General features: G+C 33.9%; 2 protein-coding genes across 2 annotated transcripts in view; one reads left to right on the top strand and one right to left on the bottom strand.

Moving 5' to 3' along the window:
* Positions 1–24,304, bottom strand: part of jing (AE binding protein 2 jing) — a 450,866-nt gene that overhangs the window by 404,345 nt on the left and 22,217 nt on the right.
* Positions 14,693–16,021, top strand: LOC141485222 (uncharacterized). The gene is made up of 3 exons (XM_074181517.1): positions 14,693–15,171; positions 15,231–15,452; positions 15,510–16,021. The coding sequence occupies exons 2-3, from the start codon at positions 15,273–15,275 to the stop codon at positions 15,711–15,713; spliced, it is 384 nt and encodes a 127-aa protein (XP_074037618.1). The 5' UTR covers positions 14,693–15,171; positions 15,231–15,272; the 3' UTR covers positions 15,714–16,021.

Genomic DNA, 24,304 nt, shown 5'->3' with positions numbered 1-24,304 from the left:
AATTAACAAAGTTTAAAATTTAAAGGCCAATTATTTATACCTTTTATCCCATTATTTATGATAACGGAGATTGGGAAAAAAATTCGTTAGTTTACAACTGAATAATTTTTTGAAAAATGGTGATAAAACTTTTTTTTCTACGGGACTCGATTCATTCAAGTGTTAAGAAGATATTAGATTTTTTTTTTAATTTTTAAAATGACATTTTATATAAAAAAAGTATTTCTTTTGATAAACTCTCTTTGGCGGTAGCGCGCGCATGCCGTAACAGCCGCGCGGAATCCTATTTTCAACATCAAATTAAAATTATAAGTAATGGAGATAGAGTTTCAGGAGTCGGGACTTTTTTATCGGAAATTTCCTACTCTTCAACGAGCTTGTTTCAAAATTGCTTACATATTAATATTTTTTGAGTTATTAACAAAAAACTGAATGCTATTTTTTTAAATCTTATTTTGTTAATAACAATTGCAATTTTTTACCTGTACCAAAATCCTTCGAAAACATTTTTCTAGAGGTGATTCCAAATCGTATGAGCTATCGCTCATGTTTTTAGGACCTTTATCTCTATTTTTCATGTTTTTGAACTTGTTGATTAGACTAGTTGTTCTGCCATCAAATTGTATGCCAATAAAAAGAATGCAAAACCAATTTCGTCAAAAATTTCTGGATAGTGACACTCAATTACCTAGCGATATGGAATATACTTCAGGACCTCTTCTCATGCCTACCAAATATAGACAAAAACTTTTATGAGTATCGGTCGAGTTGTTTCGGAGAAGTGCGACCATGAACTCGATGACACGAAATTTTTATATATTAGATAAGATAGACACTAGTCCACATATTTTAACTCTATACAAACTAATAATTTCATCACAGGATACACATTCATTTCGAGGGAAATCTATTTCGGTTACGATTTAGAAAATTATTCCACACATTTCAATTTCAATATTTTGGATTTCTTCTTCTTCATCTTAATACAAAAAATTTGGTAAACTTCCGAAGGAAAAAAAAAAGATGTACCTATATAAAGACTGAGATGTCAAAAGCCAAAAAGCTTCCATCTCAAAATCGAATATCTCCTGAAATGCTTCGTCTTGTAATGTAGTCCAAAAAGTTTCTGAAGTGGTAATAAGACAGGTGTCTTATTCCGAAACTTCGAAGTGTACCTTTGAGAATAATAGCGTTCCATGTACGTGAATTTTTATACCGTAACTCTTTCATACATTATATAATGTAGCGTTCCTATAAATAAAATCTGTTTGAATTATATAACGAATATTTAGAGTACAATTTGAATAGAAAAAATTGATGTTCATATAAAACTAGTTGTTTCGAAAGTACTTTTTCTTTCGCGTAATTCAATGTGTATGTGAACGTAGTTATTTTGGGCGGGCTTTTCCTTCCAGTTTGTATCTGAAAGTAACTTCTACGCATGATCTACACATCTTTGTAAAAGTTTATTTTGAACTCAATTGCTTCCTTCCTTTCTTCAAAAGGTTTCCACGTTTTTTCGTATAAAGATGGAGAAGTCGAAAACCAAAAACATTTATCCATATACTTGAATTTGAAAATTAATCTATTGAAAACACTTTCTTCACACAAGAACAAAAATACTTTATTTCAACTCGCGTTTCGCTAACTTGGTTAGCGAAACGTGCGTCAAGAGCCCGTACTCATGTTCTGGTGTGGAAATATATCTTATTCAATTCAACCTAAAATGTGTGTAAAGGTATAAATTTTGAAAAAATGCAGTAATGTATATGTGTATCCATGTGTTTATCCATTCTTTCTTGTCTTCAATCTTATAACTTTATTTCATGAAGAACTTTTTTATATTTATATTCAAAATGAAATTGAAATAATTCAAGTAATGGGCAGATTGAATTTATATTCATTTCTAAAACTAGAGATCATTTTGTTCGAATAGTTCGAAAACCAGATATGGAATGATTGATTTTTCAAAAAAAATTGTCCTCTTATCCATTCTGTGGTTTAATGTATTTTCAGATTATCCAATAGAAAGAATATTGCTTGCAATAGTATAATTTTTTACTGTGATATTGTCGATGACATTCAAAGTAAAAATAATCTTGAAAGGATTCAAAAAATTCTTCATTTTTTCATTCACATTTCAGTTTCTTTCAAGTTGTGAATTACCACCCTTTACGGGTAGTGGCGACAATAGTTATTTGCAAGCATTTTGAAGAACCGGATGTTATATCTCAGAATGTAATACTGTCACTTATAAATTGATTTATGTTTCAAAAAATTAATGTGAATATACATCATAACAAAGCTCGCTTGAAGTTTTGTTTGAGTCTATAATGAAGGTTTTGAGTATTATATTTTTCACTCTCGCATACCTACACATGTTCTTATGTAAGATCTCGATTGGAAGACTTTTTTATTTTTGTTAACTTTATTATCTAAAATTCTAATGAAAAAATTGATGGATGTAGCCATTACTACGTGGTTGGAGATCATCATGACAAATGAGAAATAAAACTTTGAATATTTTTTTACCACTTGAATTTATAACTGTTTATAACTATAGCAGTTTATTATCTCATTTGAAAATGTCCGTATAGGACGAAACTGCAGTAACTTCAGTACCAATTCCAATTCATAAAAAATATGTAGTTTTATTTCTAATTTTCCATAATAGTAAATATCTGATGAAGTTTTATTTAACAGATAATATTTAAATCAACTTTCAAATTTACTTACTTGCAAGAAACTTTGGTACAGCGACTTACCTGAAAATAAAAATCAGTCAGCATTTCAACACAAATAAAATGAGTGATAATTTGTTGCAACAAAAATATTTCAATTTTTCTATTTAGGTGTTTAGATAAATTATGTTTATTCAATACGAATAGATCAGAATATTGATAACTCAGAATAGAACAGATGAAATTACTTTTCCACTAAAATCAATCAAATCACTGTTGATAAAGCTACTGTGTTTTTTTATTTATTTATTTACAGCTTTGGCAACTCAACAGAAAAAAAGTTCCAATTATAGAGTCGCAGAGAAATTACAAGATTCATCATTACATTCAAAGAGTTGAGCTAGATCAAACTAAAGATAATTATTTACAAATAGAAATAAAAATACAGTTACCCTGCCTAGTGCATAGGCACTAGGCAGGGTAACTGTTCTTGTTCTACAAGAAAATCTTAAAGGGGTAAGAGAAATAGGTTAACAGAGGAAAAAGTGGAATTGTATATTTTTGTAGCATAGGTACGTGATATTGGAGCGTTTAATAAATAATTACTACTTGCTGGAGACAACTTGAATAAATCACCATTGCGCATGGAATAAATATTTGCATTGAACGATATCTTTGGCAAACAATATTTTGAATTGATTTTATTGTTCAACAATTTACTTAGAAAAATGACGTAGTCAATTTTCTGTCTGGTTTCTGTCTCGTCAATTTTATATATTTTCAGGCTAGAAGTATATGGAGGAAAACTTTGATTCAATCTGAATTTAAAGTTAAGGAAGCGTATGAACCTCTTTTGAACCTGTTCTATTCTATTTATATATTTTTGATAAAAAGGATTCCATGTTATCAAAACTGGTTATATACAATTATGGAATCGTACCTTTGTGTCTACCGAACTCAAAATAATGAATGTTTATTGAAAAATCTAATATCTTATTAGCCGTTAAAATATAATCAATCTGACCGATGTATGAAATAAACAATACTGGTCCCAAGACAGAGCTTGTGCGAGATCCAGGTGGGAAGTTTTCAAATTGGCACCCTGTATGATGAAGAGACCCTAAACCCTTAAAAGCGATAATTCCATCCACTGAGATTTAAAAAACACGTTTAATTAGAATATTCTATTCTGACCCCGAACAGGGAGTAACATAAGCCACCCCTGCGGAATGGAGGTGGGAAGACATGTGTTACTTGATCCGTTTATCGAGAGATGATTCATTTGTTATTGTCCACGACAATTCACCGTACAGCACACTGCTTACTCGATGTATGTCGTGCATGCGTTTGGATGAAGCGCCTACCAGTTATGTGCTTGGGGTGAGAAGTTGTCCCCTAGAATGCTACAGTTAAATTAGAAAGAAAATTAAAGAGTTTGAATATTTCCGTAAGCGTGAAGTGGGGTTCGTTTCAAATGGTCGTAACGCTTAGGGGTTCTTCAATAACTAGTATAGTCGAAGTAACCGATATAGTAATTCTCAAAGCTATCGGCGAAGTCAAAGATCAAAAAAAAACAATACAAAGAAATAATGCCGCTACGAATTAGTCCACGTGGACTGAAGAATTGGCGGTTCGTATTGGATAATTTTTACTAACATGTAGTTTTATGATTGGCTGAAGAGCCATAAAATTAAATTTGAAGTCATTTTACGGTGACCGATAGAATGTGAGGATGGTTAGAAAAGTCATATTATCAATGTTCAGTTCAGGAACTGATCGCGATTTGAGTGTTGAAATTCGATATTGGTAAAGTTATAATTACTTAAAAATTTTGTTATTTGTTTAAAATGTGGCGTCCTTGGACAAGTACTAATAGTAATAACGAGTGTGATAATAACGCAGACTTTTTCCTGTGTAGTGATTCCAATAGCGCTGGTGAACAATGCGAAAAAGAGATACCAGTGAATAAGATTCGGATGCATTTGAATACTGAAACACAGAGAGTATGTTTCAATGTATATAAGAATCTACATCTCAAGTTTTGTTTCGAGGAAAACAAACTATTACAAGCAACATCAGATTTGACCGAAATTCCTTTCTCAGCTGTTCGTAAAATAGTCAAAAACAAACCTTATGAACGCAACACGCGATGTGATTAGAAGGTAATAGAGCTAACTAAAGAAGAAGTATTTAATATTACCGAGGAAGACTGGCACTATATTAATGGTGGAAATAAATTCATTATTGATTTAAATGACGACACTGATAGTGAAACAGAACAGCTTTCAAAAAAAGTTAGTGAAGTGTTTTTGAAGCGATCGATTGTATATACAGGTATGTGAGTAAGTAGTATTCAGAAGTATTTTCAATTATCAACCTGTTATTTGAATACCTACTTTGCCACTCACCTATATAAACGAAATATATATATATATATATATATATATATATATATATATATATATATATATATATATATATATATATATATATATATAAGAAAAATGGGTTGCATCATTCAAAAAAATAAATATTATACCATAATTACTTTTATGTTGGCAATTAACTGAATGAGTTTTAGGTGAGTGAGGTTGAATTATTACAAATTTGTGAAATGTGTTTGTTGAATGTTTTACGCAGAAAATAATGAAAATTGATGTCAAAGCATCGATATCTTTTTGTCCACAAATCTCACTGAGAGTTCCAACTTGATTCTGAATTGCTCATATTTTTTCAAATTGAGAAATAATTATAATCGCCAGCGTGATGTATTTTTCTGTAGGATCAACATCAGTGGGAGTATCGCTTATTTTGAAGTCCCTATTCCATACGTCTTGTTTTACTCAGCGTTTACTGAAGTTGCTATTTTTCTTCTCCCCAGCAATATCGGACTCGGAAAATGACCTTATCAATCCATATTTGCAAAAAATAGAAAAGTAAAAAATGTATTTTGTATTGAACGGTTTTATTAAAAAAAAGATAGATAATGTACTGAAAACGAAAAATAATTCTGAAGGTCCTAGGTAGCAGTTATTACACCACTCTCCTCAGCAATCTACGGTATTAATCAAATGAAAAAATAATAAAATCGTTGGGCGTAGCGTCTTAACCTAAGTAAATATATAAACGATTTTATTATTTTTTTATCTGATGAATACCGTGGATTGCTGAGGAGAGTGGTTTGATGTCTACTACCTTAGACCTTCCGAATTATTTTATAGTTTTTAGTACATTATCTACAGAAGGTAATATTTAATCCGCCATTTTGTACCTGCGGCCATCTTGAATTTGCATCTTTTTCAAAGTGTACTACTACTGGTCAAGCCTTGTTATCTGATATCCATATTGAGGTAGTTGTGAAAAAATATGTTGTCCGTCATTTTGTAGCTGCGGCCATATTGAATTTACAATGATGCAGAACTTATTAAATTGTATTGTCATCAAAACTTAATGAGTGTATCAAATTTCATATCAATCTGTCAACAGGAAAGGGGTCAAACTTCAATTACTAAATTTAACACAAATAAATAAATAAAGAAAGAACAGAACAGAGCAAGCTAAATAAAACTGTACCTATACTCTTTAAAGAAGAGTCGCTGACCAAAACCTTTCTGTTCATCCATGGTATTTATAAAAGCATAAGTTTTATATGTCATTACCGAAAAATTTCCACAAACTGGGGAATTTGATTACCTAACAATCGATTTGCAAAAATTGATGCCCTAGTTGTAACAACACACCTCATATGAGTTGAATTTTTATTGACACTTCAACATACCGTTTCTGAATATATCATTATTTTTAATCTTCATTGAAAACAGCTGCAAAACAGAATGTTCATTTTTCAGGAGAATACTGAAAAGCAAACTGAATATCCTGAAGGTATGCTTCCAAGTTACCTCTTTAAATATAGTTTTACCAAATTTCCTCGTTTGCCTGGAGCAATGTGCGGTTCAAATTAGTTATTCAGGGCTTCCTCGTCGCCAGGCTAACTTGATTTAAATGCAAATTACGACCGTTCGGCGCGTGCGCCGTCATCAAAGGGTTTTCTTCCACGTCTTTTGTTGTTTTTTCGTCTATCGTGTTGGATGCTGAAATAATCAGGATGTATTGAAAAAGACAGAAAGGGTTCAGGAGACCGTTTCTATTATAATGAAAGGGTTTGGCTACTCTTTCAATTTATTAGTCATTTTTATAACACATACATTTTAGACAACCTTAGATACAAGAAAATACTGTAAAAATCAAAAATGACGAAATATGGTGCAATCCAAAATTTATTTGTCAATTAGTTGTTATTCTTGTTATTATTTATTTGTTAAGAACATTGGTTATTATCTGTAATGGTTATTTGTTAGGGATTTTAGTTAAAACTTATGAAAGTATATTACCAAAACTTAAAATAAAAAAAATAGGGTTTCGAAGAAATAGTTCAGTTTAAAATTGAAAGGGTATATTTTTAGGAGATATTAATTTTTGGGAAAGACAGTTTTTGGCCTTCTACTTCTCCATCTCGATACAAAAAATATGTGGAAATCTTCCAAAGAAAGGAAGGAAGTAATCAATGTGAAAATAAGTAACTCTATACATGGATGTGTAGATCATGCAAAGACGTAACTTTCAGACACAAACTGGAAGAAAAAGACTTTTCGAAACAAATACTTTAATTTGAACGCTGAATTATACGAAAAACACTTTCATCTATTCCGTTTGTAAACATTCGTAATGGGATCGAATCAGATATCATTTACAGGATTCCTACACCATATAATTAATGAAAGAAGTAAAATTTCACTTACATGGAACACTGTCATCCTCACTGCAAGACAGCCGATGTTTCGCCGCAAGACACTTTCTTTATCACTCTTCAGTAGCAAATACGGATAACATTATAAGTAAAAAGCTCAATTCGTTGATAATTACGACTTTTTTGTCACGGAATGGGTTGAATCCACCCATGCCATCGATGACAGTACGTAAATAACCGATAAGGCAAGTGTCTTACAGCGAAACATTGGATGTCCAGCAGTGAGGATGACAGTGTTCTATGAAAGTGAAATTTTACTTCTTTTAATAATTATATTCTGTAGCAATCCTGTAAATGATATCTGATTCGTTTCCATTACGAATGTTTGAAATACAAATGGAATAGAGGAAAGTGTCTCTTGAATAATTCAACGTTCATATAAAAGTATTTGTTTCGAAAGTATTTTTTTTCGTGCAATTCAATGTTTATATGAAAGTAGCTGTTTACAAGTGTGTTTTTTTTCTAGTTTGTGTCTAAAAGTTGCTCTTTGCATGATCTATATATACATCTATGAAATTGATTACTTCCTTCCTTTCTTTGGAAGATTCCACATTTTTTGTATCAAGGTGGAGAAGTAGAAGTCCCAAAGTTCAGTCATTTCTCTTTACTTGAATTTGAAGATTCCAGTAACACATCTTCAACTGTTCCCGAACTCGGGAACAAAATCCAGATCTGTTGACAAGAAAAGGTTTCAACTTCATGAATTAAACTGACAGCAAACCCATTATTTTAATCGTTTTTTAAACATTCTTCGCTCTCACGTTCACTCAGGCGGGGCTTTTCAAAATTAACAAATAATTGAAAAATTGAACAATGTCACATTAATTCTACGAAAAATGAAGCACTTATTTGAAAATTGGGACTAAAGATGTACCACAAAAAGTAAAAGTGAATATAAACATGAATGATAAACACAATGAATGATAAACAAAGTAAATGACAGCCGCTGATATTCATAGTTTTTCAATAGCATTTCCATTTGGACCAAATCAATAAACTGGAAGTTCAAAAGTAGGAATCCATTATCTCAAATTCATTCAATGACGGTCAAGTTCTGAGTTAGCAGGAGGAACCAAAATTATAATTTGAAGTAGAACCTACTTCTGAAATTTAAACATTTACAATGAAGTTTCACAAATTCGGGTCATCCAAAATAAAATTTCTTCAGAAAATGTACGTTTATTGAACAATTTTACAGTCAAATTCTTATATTACAGAAATTTCATTACGATAATTCCATAAAGCATTACGTGACAGTTGGGCTGAAAAGTTCGTAGGCTTACATAGAAAAAAAAATTGATAAAATTTTAATTTATTATTCAATATAGTTGCCTTCGAGGGCGATATAACGATCATAGCAGTCATATAATTTTTCGATACCATTTTTATTGTACGATTCGTCATTATCCTCAAAATAGATCTAAGTTTCGACAATTACCTCTCCATCGGCGCTAAATTTCTTTCCAACTAGCATTCTCTTGAGATCTAAAAACATTTAAAAGTCACTAGAGGCCAGATCTGGAAAATTCGGTGGACGCAGAAGCAATTCAAAGCCCAATTCACGCAATTTTGTCATCGTTTTCATTGATTTGTGACACTGCATTGTCTTGAAGAAACAACACTTTCTTTTTCTCCAAATGGGTCCGTTTTCCCGCGATTTCATCCTTCAGACCCACAGAGCGGTAAAATCACCTAAAATCTGGCAATAAATGAAATTTGTCAACTTCAATTGTCACAGGTAATGATGGACGTTAGGACAGGTAGATAAAAGGGTCATTTGTGACCACCATTACCTGTTTATGTCCATTATTTGTGACATGAGAGCAGTTGAAACCTATCGTTTGTTCACTATGCATGTGAATAACCCTTTAAATCTCATTTGTTTACTTATTTATTAATTTATAATTTGTGTTATATTGGTGAAAAAATTTGCTATGGATATTGTTGGTCAAGGTATATACTATATTTTAAGATACATAAGTTTTATTTAATAGGCTTTATTTTCGAATATAGAGTGTAAAATCATTTGTATAAAAAAAACTTGTATTTTTCGTCATTCTTCAGCAATCGTGTATATTTTAAACATGTGCAACTAATTGCAACAAAATAATACTCAACGTTTTATGACACTTCAAAGTTTCTAGAATAAGTTTATGAAGCAAAATAATTCAGAAGTATTCACATTTCCGGTACACAATCCTAGATGGAACCACGAGTGATTCCTTCCCTCTTTAAAAAAGTGGGACAGTCATATTATTTACCTTATTCCTTGGGAGTTTCGACGGAAGTGTCAATCTTGGTGCAGTGTCAAAAATTGGGTGTTTTACCTTATAAGTACGTATTACAAACTAATTTATACTTTACTCCGCTATTAGTTAAAGTATCAAAAAACTTAATTTTGTGAAAAACGCATTGATGGCTGTTTAATTTGTTGCGGTTTTGACTGCAGTTTATGAGAAATTAAAACGATTTTCCAAACAAACATTTGTCGCGAAAAACTCAATGGAGCAGATAAAATCCCATAAGCGATCAAAAATAATCCTTCTTTATGAAACATTTCGGAGACGAATGATCGAACTTTGTTTCAGAGAGGGTATTCTAGTCGATGGGATCGCTTGATTTAAATGCAAATCACGTTCATCGAACGCGTGCGCCTTAACTAAAGGGGTGACTTTCGTTATTGTGTTTTTCCGGTTGTGATGCAGGATCCTGCAAGAAACAGATTGAATCAAATTGGTTTATCATGGTGGGGAAATGCGAATAAATTGTCATTTCAATGTCTACCATATTACTTGAGCTTTATTTTATAGCAGAGTAGGCGGTGAAAAATAATCGAAACTTCTTGAAAAATATAACATACAGACTATTCCAATTCTAGTCTTTGCCTATTTTAATGGCACAAAAAATCGGTTGCAGCTTCATTTGTTTATAAACAAAAAATCCTTATTTTGACAAGATTTCATGTATAAAAAAATGAAATTATAAATATCCTTTACACTAATTATATGTATCTAAAATAATACATTTTACAGGCAAGGTTTATATATGACAATAAAAGAATAGATAGAAAATTTGTCGATAGCAAATTGTTACTTACTAAAGACTGAATAATTTTCAAATAAACTCTTTAAAAAATAGGTGGAATCTATAAAAAATGTCATCCCAGAATAATTGTCTTGTATCAACATTTACTTTCAATTCTTATCAAAAATAATTTTTGCTTGATCAAGAGTTTACATTTCAATCGTAATTCATGAAATATGAAATATTTCCGTACTATTATTTCAATAACTGTCTTCTTTTGAAAAATACATTGTTTACTTTCAGAGCCGTACCAGTTTGGATAAATGAATTATTTCCTTGCCATAAGAAAATCATCGCATAATAAAGTACATCTCAATATTGAGCTAAGGTTGTGTCAACAGATATAGATTAACTAGAAATGATTCAATGTCGCGATTAAAACTTCGTCAGACCAAGCGTTTGGTAAAATATAATATCCAAATCAAATATTACATTACAGCTGAAAGTCATGGCCTTCCATTTAAGGGCGGTCGCATATTTCCTACTTTCGGATCCGATTGTCTGAAACGATTGTCGTATCAGGGCATCTGACGCTCAAATACATATCAGTTCATACGATCATATCGCACACCTACGATCAGATATCGGATCGGACGTCCGACTCGGATGCAAGAGCAGTGCGTCCTACCAATCGGACCTATTAAGTCTGATCCGACTATCGGGAGGCAAGCGGTGCATTGCCTTTGCATAGCCTATCGCAAAAAAAAATTGTTTTTGTCAGTTTCATCAGTTTTCACTACTGAGTATAGAGAATAAACGTCCTGTGAAACCATGTGCGATACCGAGAATTTAATTACCGCGGTCGAAAAATATCCCTGCTTATGGAATCTTAGCCATGAATCTTATCATGATCGCGATTTAAAAGATCTTGCATGGGAACACATCTGTTTGGAACTATTTGAGGATTGGGACAGTAAAAATGACCAGGAAAAAGATATGTAAGTACAATACTATTTATTTCTTTAAATTGTTCATATATATTTTTCGGGTTAGTTATTTATACGCCTATATTGCCAAGGAATGGCCCCGGCCAGTGAAACGAAGTATTCTGTAAATCTATCTCTTATATTTCGGCCTTGATTAGTAGATCTATGTTGTGGACATCAAAATGGATTATCTTCAAAATGATGAGTAAGAGAATCTTCAAAGTTATAGCCATCTCTTGCGCGTACAAAATTATGTAATACGCAAGCTGTTTTTGTCACCAATACTGCAAAATCTACCGGAATAGTCATACTAGTATGAAATTCCCTCCACTTGTTCGAAAGTATGCCAAAGATGCACTCTACTAAACGACGTGCCCGACTCAGTCTATAGTTAAAAACTCGACGTTGTTTTAGAGGGAAAGCTTCGTCACCCAGAAATACATGTGGCAACTGTGGTAAATCTGTATGTGGTGACGCTTTTAGGCTGGGTGAATTAAGCTCATTGTTAGCAAGTCAATTGCAATAAAACGATAGTCAGCATCAACAACAGCCAACAGAACTATAGAAAAATATGTTTTCTAGTTATAATAGTTGGAACCACTATGCAGTGGACAAATAAGTCGAATGTGTTTGCCATCTACCGCTCCTAGGCAATTAGGAAAATTAGCTTTGCTGTTAAAATTTTCGGCTATTTCTTGCCATCGTTCTATTGATGATGGTGGTTGCAATTCCAACGGTTGTAACACTCTCCATATTGCTCCACATGTATCTCTCACCATTGCGGATATGGTTCTACTTCCCATTAAGAAATCATATTTGAGCATTTCAAAGTTCTTTCCTGTAGCAAGGTATCTGAAAAAATACATATTATTTTAACTACAAATAATATAGTATTCGGTCTGTAAAATTCTAATGCAATGAGTTCAAATTTCAGGTGCAGACACAAAAAAAATGGAACAACGTTCGGGACTGCTTTAGGAGAGATATTATTAAAATTCAATTAAATGATATAGATATAGAAATAAAAAACGACCAAAGTTTCGGTTTTTACACCAATCTCAAGTATTCTAACACAAAGTATTTTATTTCTATATCTATATCATTCAATGGAAGATGAATTTCCACAAAATAAATAAGTCATCAATATCACAAATTAATAAAATTAAAAATACCCCAACAGGATCAGGCGCTAAAAAACAAAAGCAATATGATTACAGCGACCTACTAACATTTTTAACTCCAAATATGCAGAGTCGGTAAATGCATATAATATAATATTTTAGTAACACATACGTTGATTTGATTTGTATTTTTCAGCCACGAAGGAAATTATGACAATGGAGATGAAGGAACTTCCACAGATGGGACTAGACAAGAAGGAGATAGTGTAGAGGAAAACTCAAATGTAACAGACCATATCACGAGGAAGTATCTGAGAAAAGGAAGACGGCTAAAAAGATATACCAAGTCAAATACTGGAAATAATGAAGCAGAGGTAACAAGAACCTGTAGTTGATGAAGACGACGATACAAAATTTCTGTTAAGTTTTCGGAGCGACTTGAAAACAATGACAAAAAGTCAGAAAATGGATTTCAAAATTGGAATGTTATAACTGGTAAAGAAAATTACATTACCCCCACCTACACGAAATGTTTATTCTTCGCTTTCGTAACACAGCTACTCACAGAGCCCTCGGGTGATCTTCGCTCAGAGTCCAAGTCCTAATCAAGACATTAATACCACTGGGCCAGTACCGTCATATCAAATACATTCACCACTATCGCCTTTGGAGCATTCACAACATAACATGTCAGGACATGCTGATATGCTGTAGTATATGAGTTTCTCCAAATTAATAATAATAAGTAAATATTATGTACCAAACTCTTTTTTTTATGATTTTATATTTCCCCTTTATGGTACACTCGTACGAGTGCGCCCAGAAGGCAGACCCTTGTGCGAGCAAGGGTCGGCTAAACATCTTGGGTGCCGAAGCGCTCTGGGGCGTCTTACTGATTTTTCACGGTAGCGCATTTGCTATTTCAACTGTACTATACCTTACATTGTAACTAATTAATACTAAACACTTTCTTACCTGTGAGTGATGGCCAACCGTTCTTCTGGGAAAATTGCAAGTCTCAAGTGTGCGTCCCGTTTTTTTATATCCCCCTGAATTAAATTAAGTAGTTCATTGAAAGACGTAATTGACATTCGATAATAATCGAAAAATTTCTCTGGATGAGCACGTAACTTAAGAAGCAAAGTGTGAAACTGACTGTTGAATTCTTTTTGTATTCAACGGATGTATCCAATAGCGTCGTCTAATTTTTTCTTCCGTTGTGTTAGTAGAAACGCAATTGCCAATAAATCTTCATCGTCCATTTTTATGCGGTATGTGAGATCATACCTCATGTATTGTATATTGTACAACGAAATTCAAATAAAATCGGAAATCGAAATTCAAATAAAATCGGAAATATTTTGTCGGCAGTGTACGGTGGTGGTCCGATTTGAAATCGTTTCAGACAATACGATCTGACTGTAGGAAATGTGCGGTCGGCCTAACTATTCAATATTTTTTTGAAAACTTTGAATCACTCCCGCGTGAAATACATTAATTACTTTCTAACATTGCAAAAGTCATACTTGTGAACGGTATTTTTAGTATATTTATTTTGGTAATTTAATTAATCTCATCAGAATTACAATTAAATCATGACATTCTGAAATTATTCAATATCCGAAGCCTTAACATTGAAATATATATATTTCAGTAACTGTATTCGTTTGAAAGGTTTCACGCAACATAATGATGATAATAATAATAATAACAATAATAGGTGAAAAGTGCAAAAGACCTTGCTTCGTACAACAGGAACAATACAATTTCAAGTATTTGATAAAACACAGATATAATATACAGATATAAATTTAAACCTATACAATTAACGATAGTAAAAAGGAGTTTAAAAGATAACTATCGCTAATGGCTATTTCAGCTACACAACGTAAAATACAATGTCAATAACATAAAAACTTTTGAGTAAATGGGAAGATTGGCTGAGTTCACATGTTATGTTAATTATATCTCAACATACATACATACATACACACATTACATACCTACATACTAGTAAAAAATGGCACAATAATAGTTATTTATGTATCAAGGGAATTAGGAGGGCCTTAATTACCGATGGCAAAGTTTGCGTCCCGAGGGCCTCTGGCCCGAGGGACAGCAATTGCCTGAGGTTATTAAGGCTCATTAATTCCCGTGCTACATAGATAATTTTATTTCTGACCGATTTCAATAAAATTTTGTTCATTTTTGAAACGGAAAAATGTACCAATTCATTACCTTCCCGGTATATTTGAATCAGGTACCGTTGATTATAGTAGAGTTTTCTTGTTGCTAGGTTGTTGCTATGTTACTTGTTTATAAACAGAACTTTGTTATCAAGCTGTGTTTGCGGTGAAAACGTGTTTTCTACCCCAAATATAATGGAGGATATTTTGAAAAAAGCTGAACAAGCAAGAGAATCATTAATTCCATCGAAAAGTGAAGCCGTATACCAAAAAGAATACAAGATATATCTGGACTGGCTGACACGGAAAAATGTTATGCCAAAAGATGTCACTGAAACTGTATTTCTGGCATATTTTCAAGAACTGGTAAGGAATTTTCTATGTTTTTCGGTAGATTTGGTAGTAATTGTGTTTATTCGTTTCAGTCAGAAACGTAGAGTCCGAATTCTTTATGGACTAAATGGTCAATGCTAAAATCGATGGTGACTATACATGAGAAACGAGATATCACCAAGTTCAATGAACTACAGGCTTTTTTGAAACGGAAGAGTAAGAGTTATAAGCCGAAAAAGTCTGCTGTTTTATCTCCTAAAGATGTTATCAGATTCCTAAAGGACGCTCCTAATGATATTCATTTATTGCATAAGGTAATTTTTTTCTTATTTTCCTTTTTGTGTGTATTTATTTCCTTTTTTTTGTTATAGGTTGTTTTGATTATGGGTTATTTTGGAGGATGCAGAAGTCAGGAACTTTTGAATATGAAGATATCGGATATAGAGGACCTGGATTCCGTTATGGTAGTGAACGTACCGGAAAGTAAAACTGGTGTATCGAAGAAATTTACAGTTGTGGATGAAAAAGAGTTCTCCGCTTTGCCTTTATTAAGACTTTATGTCTTTGCGTCCTAAAGGTATTGAACGATTTTTTTTGAGCTTCCGACAAAATAAATGTACATCTCAGCCAATTGGAAAAAAAATGTTTGGGAAAATCCCCAGCAAAATCGCAATGTATTTAGGATTGCCAAACTCATCTTCCTATACGGGACATTGCCTTCGTCGCACTTCTGCTACTGCTCTAGCCAATGCAGGAGCAACTATGACTAACTTAAAAAGACACGGAGGTTGGAAAAGTTCCACGGTGGCGGAGGGGTATTTGGAGGATAGCATCGAATTGAGAAATAAAACGGCGCGTATGTTGTCTACTTTGTCATCAAAAGAGGCAGGTACCTCGACTGTAGTGAACAGAAGCTCCAGCCATACAAAAGAAGAAATTGTTTCCAGTGGCGAAAGTAATTTTCAGGGAACATTTCAAAATTGTACATTTATTATTTGTAATGACGTGAATAAATAAAATATGGTTCAGTTTTCATTTCTATTTATTTTTACTTGTGAAAGGTAGAGGGAATTATAAAATCTATAATGTCCCAAGGGAGTTATGACCCTCTTTATTGATAGCGTAACTATGACGATATAAGCTTATAATATCCCGGTCAGAAATAAAATATATAAGATAAATAAAACGATGTACCAAGTGTGTGACCTCTAATTGAATTCAAGTATTCAAGTATTCAAGTATAGTTGGTATTATATAGTTTCGGAGTCAGGTAAGTATATGAATGTTGTAAAAAATGACATATTGGGCTTCGCCCAATATGTCACTTCTGCTTCCGATGGAATATAGTCGAATACCTTCGACAAGTCAATGAATACGCATAGGCACGGTTTATGCAACATTGTAAAATAATAGAATGGAAAAAATCCATGGAATTTGTGTTTAGTATAATATTGCCCTGATTGGTTTTGTTTAAATCAGATAATTTTGAATTACCTATTGGATATTACATTTTGATTGATTGATTGATTGATTTGATTTATATTAACTTTTGAAAGATACACTATAAAATCCAGGCTCAAGTCGATAATTTTTAGATATATGTTCCTTGAATACATAAAACATGGACCTTGGCATCTTTAAATATTACTAACGATTTTCGTCAAATGAACAAATTAAAATTCATCTATTCAAAACATTGTGGGGATACAGACTCATAACAGTTATTGATTTGTATTAATTGTATAACTAATTGGTACCGATCAATTAAAAAATTGTTTGATTTCGAGTGATCACCAAGATAATGCCATATCTTATGTTTTTCACGTCTACATAACTCAGAACAGAATCCCTAATTATGAGAAAAAGTCTGTTTCATGAGAACGTTCTGAACACATCCTCTACTACATTCAAGCCGACTTGATTCTGAATGAAGCAGTGATGCTAAAAATTTTCACTTTTTTTCCTAAACAAACGATTGTGAGAAAGTTTCGTTGTAGTAGTATAAACATTACGCAAATATTCAGCGTAAACACAGACTCACGATCAGCTCGCTTTAGTTCACATAAATTTCCGGAAAGTAGGTTAAGAGCTAGTTCAAACCGACAGGCGAATATTGTAAAATACCTTCGCTGAAATTGATGAAGCTCGAACACAATGAAGTAGGTAAAATGGACAACTTGAAATGTTCAGGATGAAACAGATACAAAACTGTTATTGATTATTGGGTTGATTATTTTTTGATATTGGTTTACTAAAATTTTTACCTTTTCTTTTTAAGAAAACATAATTTTGCCAACGAAAAAAGCAATAGGGAGGGCAAATCTTGCCTTGTCCATATATACGATAATTCTTTCAGGGTTTCGGTACATTTAAATCTTACTCGAAATTGGGTATGGTCACCATACTGAAAGATTTTGACCCCAATGTTTAGAGTAATATTGCAAAAAGGGAACTTGAAGAACAGGATGAATTTGAGTTTACTGTATAATTTAGATATAGTAGTGACATTCGTTTTGGAGATTGAGGTCATTATGTCGGAACACATCAATTGATTTTGGTTTTAATTCGCCACCCTGAGGACAAACGAGGACTCGCCTTTTAACGTGTGATTCCTAGCACGCGCTTCAAGAAAATATCCGCAAACGCCCCTTTCCCACCAAAAACTATCATTTCTTTTTATTTCAACTTGCCTAAAGAACCTTCTGCAGACATTAATCACCTCTTGAAGTGACTTCCAAACTCTTGTAACTCTCAAAATCAACTTCCATTTATTCGAAGACACGAAACATCAACGGAGGATCATAGTCAACTAGTACTATATTATTTTCAATTATTGTCGTTCAAGGGCAGCCATCACAATAATTTGACGACGATAGCTATGTATTTGGGTTAGACGGTATATAATGGAAAAGGGGATTTGCCAACCCCAATTTGTTTGATATTTCATCTGATATGCAAACCACAGGCTGTATTTGCAAACGACAGAACCGCACGAAAAGTTGCGATAATCGTCAATATGGTCTAGAGGTAATTCAAAACTGATTTAAAAGAAGAAATCAGACTATACTAGTGGAAATCATGGAAATCAGATCATATACGTGGACTGCTCAAATTTCGCGGACGATTATTTTATTTTCTTAAGTTGATACACTCGTCTCGAACATATGTTTATAGTTTCAGCTGAGGATAGTTCGTTCAGATTGTCTGAGAGTAAAATAATTTCAAGAATGCAAACATGTCGCTACATCAAAGAAAGCAACATAGTCGTCTCAAGCAAATGGCACTGCAATTCACCCACAAAATCATTGGGATATGTCTACCCTCTATATCCCTTGAGGACGCCGCTAACGAGCCATTAAAATAGAGATATGCGACAAATAACGCGAAAACACCGACAAAGAATGCGAAAATACCACCAAAAGAACCGCTCGATGTTTTTTCTGATATTACGTTCAAGATAATATTAATAGGCGTCGGACTGGGGGTATTAATATAAATTTTCCATTGATATATTCTGTATGATGAGAAGATAATTAAAATATGGTGAAAACTAATTTTGTTTAAATATTTTATTTTGGGAAGGACAATTTATATTTGAAATAGTTTTTATTATTTAGAATTGTTATCTTCTACAGATCAATAAAATAATCAGAATATTATATTTACAAATAAGTACAAATGTAGAGAGGGCAAAAAGTTACTGCATTAGATAAATTAGCTTTTTAGAAACAAAATTAAATTTGTCATTTACTTGAATTTAAAAATGTTTGCATATTGAAAGAAATATGTATCATCTGGTGACGTTTTAGAGACTCTATCCATTTTCCTTATCCAACTTAATTAAATCAAGACATTATAATTTATAGTTATGATTCGTCTTTTGATGTAAATAAATTTGATATTATTATTATCATTGGTGGTGGGTTAAAGGGCACAACAGGAGTAAAGGTAATCGCATTGCCGACTCTTTAGCCAAGGAAGCGGCTGGACTAAGAATTTTAGGACCAAGTGGCACCCACGGCCTGATGACTTCGACAATTGCGGAACTAGTCAAAAGTTACACCCATGCTCAATCTCTAAAGAGATGGGATGAAATCAAAGGATGTAATCTTGCCAGGATCACCTTGGGCGACCCTGGGAAGCTGGCGCCAAAGAAATATCTGGCGATGACCAGGAAAAATCTACGCCTTACAGTAGGATTTCTGACTGGCCACTGTCAGCTAAGGAAACACCTACATAATATGGGGCTAGTGGACACACCTCTATGCAGGATGTGTGAACAGGAAGATGAGACTGTCAGACATGTCCTGTGCGAGTGCCCGGAGTTATCGTCAATAAGAGAGTGTGTGTTCGGCGAGTCTTGGCCTACACCTGCCGATATAAAGGAGATGTCTCCCAGCGACCTGTCCACCTTCCTGGAAAGGACAGGATGGACGACGACCTAGGAGGACAACTCCTCGGGAGGATGTACAATGGGTCACATGTGGCCTAAGTGCGTGGGCTTACACTCACCCTCCCTACTCTACAGATACAGATACAGATATCATTGACACTGATAATATCAAATTGATCGTCGGTATGATAATGAAGATGGATACAGTTTTCGAAACATCACCAGATAAGTATAGAAATAGAATAGATTTCCGCGGTTAAAAATTTGAACATCTGATTTCGAGTTTAACCGCATTCAAAATTTTGCGTTTTTCGACGTTACGGCCTCGACTTTGACATTTTCAGGAAGCAGAAAAGTGTAGCTGCACTGAGAGATACATTTTATATATTCTTGTTGGTTTGGAAATAAAGACTCATATTCCTTATTGGATTTTATATAGTTGATTCAAAAACAATGTTGAATATTTAATGGGAATACTTACTTCGAATAAGACATTGGGATAATTTTAATCTGAAAAAAGTCCACAGGGATTCATTGAGTGATTATTCACTGGATGAATCAGTTTCATTAGGATTGATGACAACTGAATAATTTTTTCTGATAATGAGTCTATGCGATCATCCAGATCCCACATCTCTGCTTCGATTCTGATTGTTTTGTGAATACATTTTTCCAAGCTTTTTGGTCGACTGTTTCCAGAGCACTGTATAGGTATTTCTTTACTTCACACAGCTGAAGGTCTTATTATTCCTTGCGGAGAGTCCTTTAACTTGAGCCCAAACCAACTCTATTGGATTCGATTTACAGTGATAAGGCGGCAACCGAAAAACCGACATTCCTTTAGTCTTCGCCATCTCATCGGTGACATACCTGACGAATTTTGACTTATGACGTTTAGCCAAGTTGAGGAGCTCCGCTTTTAACATGGTCGATTCAAAAGGAATAGCTTTCATTTGTAACCACTCAGTAATATCTGCTTTCTTCCAACACGACGTCGGTAGCTTCTCAACTCGTCTACTGTAATAACTTGCGTTATCCAATACTATTACGGATCCCTGCGGAAGTTTTACAAGTATGTTTTTAAACCATTCTTCGAATACTGTGGCATCCATTTTTTGATGATCATCCCCATTTTTCTTCGATTCAAACACCATCAATCCATCTTTCACGAATCATTCACTGCTGGCTATGTGAGTGACGACGACCTTTTCCAACTGGAATTTTGAAACCAGTGGACCAACCTTCCATAAAGTCTTGTTGTCCACTTTTGACCCTCATTGACCCATGTTTCATCTAAATAAAAAATAGATTTACCTAGTGCTCTGACTTTCTTTATTTCTCTTAAATAGTTTCTTCTCCATTCTACAATCTCTGATTTTTCTATTAACATGCTCTATCTATCTTGCTTTCCAAAAGTGAAATTCAGCTCATGTAATATATTCCATAATTGAGTTCTTCTTATATCAGGAAAAAAACTGTCTTCACGAATAACTGACAAAACTTTATTTGATGTAGGTATTTCGTTTTTTATGTAAAAAGAGTGTACTGTTCTCCTAATAGAATTCTTCACTTCTTCATCGATAACCAAACACTTTCTACTAGTGGATACTTTCGGCTCGAAAAAGTTGTTGTTTTCCTTGAGTTCCTTGGGAATTCTAAAAATTGTCGATCAATTGACACCGGTCATACTCGCGCATTTTTGCACTACTTCCTCCTTACTTTTTATTTCGGGCGGATATTGTATTCTTAAAGAATTATATACATTCATAACAATTATTTTTCATTTATATTTAATGGTGACAATTTCGGACGCTTCACGATTCCCGAACAACTAGCTTCCATGTTGTATAGCTGTTTATTCAACGCGCTCTCGAAGTAAACTGAAGAATATCACGAATAACCCCGCCAAAAAGCCAAGTCGGTCTTATTGATGGGTGCGATGTGTCTGTTGACAGTATAATTCAAAGGAATATCTATTTATACCGCCTTCAAAAAAACAATGTTTTTTCAATCCCTTTCAACTAAATACCTATTTGTTGGAGAATGTCTTGGTTACTACTGGACATATTTTAACATTTGTCATAGTAGATTTGTTATTTTGTTTGTTATGAATGATATTTTTCAAGAATAAATATTGTATTTTCGTTGTATAGATTCATTTATTCAATTCGTTGAGAGTAAATAAATTGAATGCAGTACGCCTATGGCAACAGATTATAGCATGTTAAGTTTGTTAGTGGGAAGCATACAAGTTATTTGCTGTGTTTTGCGTGTTCGGCGATTTTCCGCTATACAAAAAAATGGATCAAAGAATTCGCATCAATTTTTGTGTAAAAAAATAGATTTGAGTGTTCAAAAACACTTGAAATGCTGACAGTGACATACGATGATTGTACTCTGAATCAGAAAAATTTTGGTACAAGCTTTTCAGAGAAGGTCGAGAAGATATGAATTACGACGCTCGCCCTGGACGCTCCAGCACATCAACATCTATTAGAGAAGTTGCTGATGATGTCGGCATATTGGTTGGCAGATGTCATGCAATTTTTTCATGGATTTTGGGCATGAAGCGTGTGACAGCGAAGTTCCAAAATTGCTGAATTTGGACCAAAAAAGACGTCGCATGATCTTCGCTCAGAAATTGTTGAATAACGTCATAGGTGATCCAGATTTGTGAGTTTTTCCTGTTCCCAAGATTGAAGAGACCCATGAAAGGACGGCGTTTTTCGACGATTGAGAACCTAAAAACCGAATCGCTGAGAGTGCTCAAGGACATACCATGAAAAAACGCTGACACGAGTGCATTATATCTGAGGAGGACTACTTTGAAGGGGACTCAATAAAAATCTGGCAAACACCACACAACCAAGTATAACAATAGATATTTAGTACCCCACACTTTTTTACAACAAAAATATTTTTTTGTAAATACAGTTATTGTGCTTTCAAACTCATTGAAAGTCATTAGTTACATCAAGCCATAGAACTTATTATCGATGTGGAACGCAATCTTAAATTAGTTTCGAATAATTTTTTATTTTTTTAGTTCGTGTTGCCATACTATCGTTTTTTTTTTACTTTCTAGACTATTATTCATTTTCCACTTTTTTGTTTGGCTTGCTATTTCAATTCCTTATGTTTTGATATAAAATATATACGCATGAGCATACTGTATGAAGCCTTTAGAAAAAACTCGGCGTCCAAATACCAGTGACCCGTTCATCATATACTATTTTAGGGTTAAACTACTCTCTGGTGTTGGTCAGAAAGCTCATCGAACTCAAGAAGGAAGTGGCAGAGAAAACACTACAGTTTTGGCATGCTGTAATGCTGCAGGTGAAGTAATGCCACCATTAATAGTCTTTCAAGGCGCCAACTTGTGGTCCAGTTGGAAAGGAGATAAAGATGTGCCTGGTACCTTCTATGCCTGTAGTGAAAAGGGGTGGATGACATCTGTTACATTCCACGCCTACTTCGTGAAATTTTGTCAGGAAGTAAAAGAGAGACCGCTCCTCTTGATATTTGACTCACTTGGAAATAGAGATAGCTATCTACGTCAAAAACCAGCAAGTTGTTATAGTAAAACTGCCTGCTCATACAACATATGTTTTGCAGACCCTGGACAAGGCATGTTTCAAAACACTCAAGTATACGTGGGACCTAAACATCCTTCAGTGGTACAGAAGTAATCAACGAAAAATGATAAAGAGTGAATTTGTAAACATTTTTTGCAGTATTTGATATGACGGATTACCCTCTGACAATGTGAAAGCGGGATTCACATCTGCTGGAATCTATCCAGTGGATAGAAAGAAATACCCAGTTTTTCGTTTGGATCCTGAAAAACTAGCAAGATACAAAGCCGAACTGGAAAAAAACAGCCAAAGCAGCCGACAAATCAGACTCAGACAACGCTGTTCCATCTGTCAAAGTTTCTATGTCAAGCGATTTATATCAACCTTCGTCTTCCAACCAGTCACAACCACCACCATCTAGTGATTTTGCATTGGCGGTACCTTCTACTTCAGGAGAATATGGATCTTCAGTTGGTCTATCTCAATCAGTCACAGCCAGCCCAAATACAGACAGGAACTCTGGTTCCTCTACTCCAATAATCAGCACTCCAAGTACCTCTCATTCGTTTGAGACTTTGCTTCTACAAAGACTCAACAAAACCGTTGTTCCAAAAAAACCAGAAAGAAACTAGCTTCAACGGCAACAGTCGTTACTAGTGAAGAGTGGATTGCTGCCGAAGACAAAAAGAAACAAGAAATAGAAGAGGAAGAAAGCCGAAAAAGACTCAAAAAACTAGGGGGAGGAGTGAATAAGAAACATAAGAAAACAACCACAACAGGCACCCATGAAACCCAACCAGCGGAAAATGCTACCCAAGACGAAATAACAAGAAAGGAAGAGAGTCAGATATAATTCAGAAAAAACAAAGAAAACAAAAGGAGCGTAAGAAAATAACGGTTTCGTCAGACAGCGAATCGGATATCCCGAGTGAAATTGATTTTGCAGATGAGGATAGCAGTGATTCCGACATTATACAAGCCATGCAGAGAGAAGAAGAGTCAGACTTGGAATTCGAGAAAACTTTAGGAAACTGCAATTGTAGTGACATGCATGACCAACATACATACTACACCTAGAATCAATGACTGGGTTGTAGTTAAATTTGCAACCAAGAAGAAAGTGTTGCATTACGTAGGTCAAGTTATGGATATTGAAGCTGGTGAACCAAGAGTAAAATTCACACGAATAAAAGAGACA

Source organism: Leptinotarsa decemlineata, unplaced genomic scaffold, assembly GCF_025532065.1.
Source record: "Leptinotarsa decemlineata unplaced genomic scaffold, Ldec_3_MD MMD2_tig00026314_RagTag_RagTag, whole genome shotgun sequence".
NCBI lineage: Eukaryota > Metazoa > Arthropoda > Insecta > Coleoptera > Chrysomelidae > Leptinotarsa > Leptinotarsa decemlineata.
This window is presented reverse-complemented; position numbering and strand designations above follow the sequence as displayed.